Here is a 6000-nt window from a genome sequence, read left to right as displayed (position 1 = left end):
GCTCACAGGCTTTTAAGACCCCAGACACTACTCACCAAGGTAGAATGTAGAGCATTGTCTTTATAAGCTGTGTCATGCCAATTGAGCTAGGTGTTCCCCGAGACCATGGTCCGGTGGAGGGGTCTTTTGCAACAGATTTGCTCAGTGCAGTATGTTGTTTGATTTATTGACTGCTGCTTCCGTGGGCATTGATTGTGGATCCAAGTAAAATGAAATTCTCGACAACTTCAACATTTTCTCCATTTATCATGATGTTACTTATTGGTCCCATGATAAGGATTTTTGTTTTGTTTATGTTGAGATGTAATCCATACCGAAGGCTGTGTTCTTTGATCTTCATCAGTAAGTGCTTCAAGTCCTCTTCGCTTTCAACAAACAAGGTTGTTTCATCTGCATATCGCGAGCTGTTAATGAGTCTTCCTTCTATCTTGATGCCACGTTCTTCTTCATATAGTCCAGCTTCTCAGATTATTGGGTACTAATAAGTAAAACACAGTAAGTTAATGAAAAAATTTGACTTCCCAATGGGCCTGCATTGCACGGTAATGTGTTATAACTACTGATGCCCGTTAACCCGCAGGGACACGCGTCAGGCCCAGAGGTGCTCGCTGCTCCTGCTCTGGGGTCAGTGTGGGCCCAGCCCAGGAGGAGCTTTGCTGTGACTTCCTGGAATGCAGTCGCCAGTCCTGTGGGCAGTGGGGCCTGGCTGGGGGTGGCTTTGGACCCGCAGAGGGCAGGAGAAGGTGGTTTCAGGAGAAGGGATGTTGGAATCATGCAAGGGCCGTGGGCCTGGTTGGACTCCGCTGTGAGCACGGTGAGCTGAGGTGGATGAGGCTGGGCCGCGTGGCCCTCGTCCGCATCCTGAGCTGCTGGGTGCTGCCCATGGGGCAGTCTGGAGCCCAGAGAGGCTTCCATCTGGCTTGGCAGCGCCCAGTCCCACCAGGGCCCAGACACCACGTGGCTCTGGGTGTGTGTGTCGCCTCCGTGCCTGGGTCAGCTGTGGGGGGAAGGGGAGCGGCCTGTGCGTCAGGAGGGTGGATCTCACGCAGTGCTGCTGGCAGCCCAGAGCAGATGGGGATGCGGTCAGCATTGAGCTTCAGGCCAGAGGCAGGGAGGCCCCATGGCCTCTGAGCCTCCCCGGGGTGAGCTGGGACTTGGGGAGACGGGACCTCGCGTGAGCCCGTCCTGGTGACACCCCACCACGCCACGCAGCCCCCAGGCTGGCATGAGATGCAGCAAAGAGCTGTGGGGTGGGCATGTCCAGGGAGCCATGTGGGCAGAGGCCGGTGGCCTGGGGGTCAATGGGCCTGGGCTTGGTGTGGCCAGAGGTTTATTGAGAACTTAAAGGAATGTGTACATTCTTGGGCTCTTAGTTGGGAACAAGCTGTTCCTGCTTTATATCTGTCTCTCCTTGCTTGTAAGACCTTGAAAATTCAATTTGACAAATACTTACTGATGCCCTGTGTGCCTGGCCCCACACGTCCTGGGTGTGCGGTGCTCAGAACTGGTGGTCACATGTCTGGTCCTCAGTGGTGGTGGTGGGGTCCGCTGAGGGACTGCACCTCGGCTTTGCTGAGCTCTTTCCTCCCGCACTCACCTAGGCCCCTGCCCATGAGGCTCAGAGAGGGCAGGAGACCCCACTGGGGTGTGGCGCGGCCTGATGGAGCCGGGGACGGGGCTGGCGTCCAGAGCCCCATCATGACCTTGCCTTTGGTGCCAGGACAGAGCCATGATCTGCGTCCACGCCCCGACCAGCTGCCTCTTGCACCCTGCACCGCAGGGCCCTGTGGCATGGGCAGGCGCAGCGTTGGGTCCACAGGGGCTCCTAGGGGGCTCTTGGCGAGTGCTTGAGTGGGCTCCAAGCCAGACTCTGTTCCAGGTGGGTCTGGCCCCCTCGGCTGCCTTGTCTGTGGCTGGGTGGGAGCCCGAGTTGGGGCAGGGCAGCAACGCTGGGCCTAGCCCTGACGCCGGTGGGGTTCCTTACTGGCATTTGGACACGCAGTGGGGTGGTGGCTCTGGGGCCCGGGCTCTGACCTCCGGCTCCCTGGCAGGTGGGGGAGCCTGGAGGAGGCGTCGGCCAGTCAGGCCTGAAGGAGACGCAAGCAACCAGTAGGTAGGGCCAAGAGGCCGCGCAGCCAGGAGTTCACGCACACCAACCTCAGCCATGTGGCCCGGGAAGCTCCTCAGGGCCCTGCAGTGTAGGAGGCTCCCAGGTTGGGCTGTGGGCTCTCCCGCTGCGGCCTTGCTATGGGCTGCCTGCGGGGTAGCCAGGCTCCCCAGGGGGCCAGGGCAGCTGGTTTACGGCCCTGAAAGACAATTTCTAGCCACGAGGCAAGTAACAGCTCCAGGTGAGCTTGCAAAGGGTGGAGAGTGTCTGCGTCTGGGTGGGTGTAATGTGCTGGGGGCCTGTGGTACGCCTGCTCAGGTGGGTACAAGGTGCTGGGGGCCCGTGATACGCCTGATCAGGATGGGGCCTTTCCTGGTGAGGGCAGCCGTGTTTCAGGCAGTCCTGGGTCAGCAGACAGGGCCACGATGGGGGCTGCACCCCTCCCAGCTGCCCACCTAGACCATCCTGGCTCCATGACTCTCAGCTGAGCAACGGCTGGTTCTCCCTGGGCTGCGGACGGCCCTCATACCTGGCCTGCATCCCCCCTTGTCTCTGCCCGACCTGGCTGTCTGCCCAGGACCAAAACCACCCAGCCACTCAGCATTGCCTGTCAGCCTGTGCTTTAGATGGTCCTGGTGTCGGGGGCAGAGATGAGGACCTGCTGCGCCCCCCTCACCTGCCCTGAGTGCCTGGAGCCTATCCTCCCCTCTGTTGCTTTCCCCTCTGGCAGGTTAGACAGGACCCTGGGGAGGAGTCGGGTCCCAGAGGAGCCATGGGAGGAGGACTGGAACTCCGGGCCCAGGGCACACAGGAGCCGAGGTCCTGGAGGGGCTGCAGGCTGAGGCCCTCCTGCTCGGGGTCCTGTGCTCGAGGTCCGTGGACACCCTGAGGGCTTCTTGACCTGGGCGCCACTCCAGGGTCAGCTCAGAGGCGATACTGTCGTCCATCCGAGTTAGCTTTAATTATCTGGGCAGTTAGCGCTGTGCACGATGAAAGCCGGGCAATTAGCCGCGTTCCTCGAAGCTGCGGAGAAATTGCTGGCTCTCAGCTGAAGGAGCTCGGGCAAAACAGATCCCTGCTAATTGCGTGGAACACTCAGCAAGGGAGAGCCACTGTGTATATCACCCGACAAAACATTATGAAAACAGAAATGATTAAATACATAAATCTGTTGGGCAGGGCTACGCTAGGGGCCAGTGGGGCGGGTGGGGGCGCGGGGCAGGAGCGCCGGCCAGTGGGGCGGATGGGGGCGCGGGGCAGGACCGCCGGCCAGTGGGGCAGGGCGGGGCAGGAGCCCACTGGCCCAGCTCCCTTGGCGTTCACAGTCGTTGAGGGGAGTGGCGGAGTAGTCTCACTGCTCCTTCTTGCACCACAGGGAGCCGCAGGGCTGCTTCTTGGGCTGTTGGCGGGGGTGGGGGGATGGGGGGGATGGGACACAGCTGAGCAGGTGAGGGCGGGGTGCAGAGCCCCATTCCTGACATCACTGGCCGTCTAGGCCAGCTGTCCAGGGCCACGTCTGCTGGACTGATTCCCAAAGCCTCATGCCGGGGCCAGGATCTGAGTGGGTCCATGTGCTGGCTGAGCCCTCTGGGTGCCCCCCTTGCTGACCCCGGGCCCTGGGCGCCCACCACCCGCACTGACTCTGGGCTCTGGGCACCCCCCGCTGACCCCAGGCTGTGGGTGCCCCCCCGCTGACCCTGACTCGATCTCTCTGCAGCCAGCAGCCTGCACACTCTGCGCACACCCCCCACCAGCAAAGTGATCAAGACGCGCTACCGCATCGTCAAGAAGAGCCTGGCCTCCCCGCTCGGCACCCCACCCTTCCACTTGGCTCTGCCCACCTGGCGTGCCCGGCGGCTCTCACTGCCCAGGTAAGGGGACACTGGTAGCTCCTGTGGCCAGGAGGGGGCCCTGTCTGGGCGGCCGAGGGCTGGAGGGAGGGGCCTGAGGGCTAGGCAGCCAAGCACGCCACAGGGGACGTGCCTGTGCCACAGCTCATTAGCTGGGGAATGGCTTACTTTTTCTGTTCGTTTAGTGGTTTCCACCCTAGAGACTGCCAGTCTGTGTGTCCCGCATGCCCAAGCATGTGTGCACCACACACGCACAACATGCTTACTGCATATGCTGCTCTGCGTGTATGCACATGTGCACACTGATTCACGTGCGCGCACACACGCCCTCCCCACAGCACGCCCGCAGGTTATCAGCCAGCCCCGTAGCTGGCTGGGCCTGCGCGCTGCCCAGACAGTCCAGGCCCACGTGGTCGGGCCTGCACCCAAGCCCATGGGGTGTCGGCGTACAGGCGGCAGCATCTGTGGGACCAAGCTCTGGGGCCCCTGTCATAGGCTCCACCCCTTCCTGTGCTGAGTGGGTGGGGAGCAGGCAGTGACAGACCCGCCCCTCTGTCCCCTCTCGCCGCCCCCCGCCCGGGCTCCCCACAGGCGCAGTGGGCACAGGGTCTGTGGGGCAGCGTGACGCTGGGGCCCTGTGAGGGCTGGACCACAGGCAAGGCAGTCAGGGCCCAGGGGTGGGGGCAGCTCTCCCAGCCCCCGGGATCCTGCCACCTTCGACCGTGCTGCCAGGCGGGGTGCGATTGCTGCCAGACCTGCCATCGCAGGGTTTCTGGGGCCCGTGGCTGGCCCAGGGGTCGGCCAGGCCCTGTGGCAGAGGCAACCTGCGGGCTGTGGGCAGGTGGTGCCCGGCACCCATCGCCTCTGCCCTCACCACTGGGCTACGCTAAACTTCACCCCGCCAAGAGCTGGAAGTATATTTTAAATTAATTTTACTGTACTTTTTGTAATATTTTTGTTTTAAGTAGATTTATAAGCGTCTTGGGGGCTATTTCTACAAATTTATGAAGATAATTTTCACTCTCTGGATAAGGTTAAATTTACACCTGCTATTTCCATATTAATTCACATTGCTAAGTAGATCTAATTTTCTTCCGTTCTTCTATCTGGTGAGCGGGGCCTTTCCTAATGCAATTTCCCCCTCACTAAATCACTGTGATCGGGAGTCATGATCGAGCTAAATTAACTTAAATTAATTTACTTAATAAGAGCTCCAGATCACCGGGAATGAGGTTCAGATTTATTGATTCTTCCCTCCTACCTCCCCTCCGCTGTCGGTACTCGGCCCCTCCGCAGCCCTGGCCGGGCCAGTGCTTCGTGAGGTGGGGGACGGGGGGCCCAGTTGCAGGGCTGCTCATGGGTGGGGGGTGACGAGCAGAAACGAGATGCCAGTCCCGGTGGTCCGAGGACTCTCAGCGCCTCCGTGTGGTGCTGCTCTGCCCAGCGAGGAGGACGCCGCCCTGACACCTCTCTGGAGCCTCCTGCCGAGGCACTTTCCCTGGGCCTCCGCTCTCCTGACCCCCTGTCCTGTCTGCCTGTGTCAGGTGTGGGGGACGCACCCTTGGCTCAGAGGCTCCATCCCTGAACCTTGGAGACTCCTCCCTGGATGTCGGGAGTGGGGACAGGACAGTAGGGGCAGGAACAGTGGGGGAGCCCTGAGCACCCCTTGGTGGGCGAGGATCTGAAGGCCTGGGAGGAGGGGCCTCTGCCCAAGGTCACCTGGACCTGCGCTGCCTTCCCAGCAGAGTGGCCACTTGCCGGCTGCCTGGCCCTGCTGTTGGCTTGCACCTGGGCGCGGCTGAGGCAGCAGAAAGGGCCGTCTCTGGGGTCGGGGCCTATCTGATGCCCACCCACCTGGCCGCTGTGGTCGGCGTCCGTCCGATTGGGGACGCTGCCTGTGTGGTCCCAAGACCCATGGGAGGGGCTCGGGCGACGGGCTCCAACCAACAGTGATCTCTGACCTGCTTGGACTGCAGTTTCCTCCACTGTCACCGGGCAGACAGAGGGTGGGAGAGGGTGGGCAGGAGTGGTGCAGCGGTGGGA

At 61.3% G+C, this 6000-nt stretch overlaps 1 protein-coding gene across 1 annotated transcript in view; it reads left to right on the top strand.

The window, feature by feature from the left end:
• ZC3H3 (zinc finger CCCH-type containing 3) overlaps positions 1–6000 on the top strand; it is a 90291-nt gene that overhangs the window by 25385 nt on the left and 58906 nt on the right. The window contains exon 4 of the mRNA XM_023741614.1: positions 3825–3978. Within this exon, the coding sequence (XP_023597382.1) occupies positions 3825–3978 (154 nt within the window). The remainder of the gene's footprint in view (positions 1–3824; positions 3979–6000) is intronic.

Source organism: Trichechus manatus, unplaced genomic scaffold (genome assembly GCF_000243295.1).
Source record: "Trichechus manatus latirostris isolate Lorelei unplaced genomic scaffold, TriManLat1.0 scaffold00185, whole genome shotgun sequence".
Taxonomy (NCBI): Eukaryota; Metazoa; Chordata; class Mammalia; order Sirenia; family Trichechidae; genus Trichechus; species Trichechus manatus.
The sequence above is the reverse complement of the archived record's forward strand: the minus strand, read 5'-3'. Positions and strand labels throughout refer to the sequence as shown.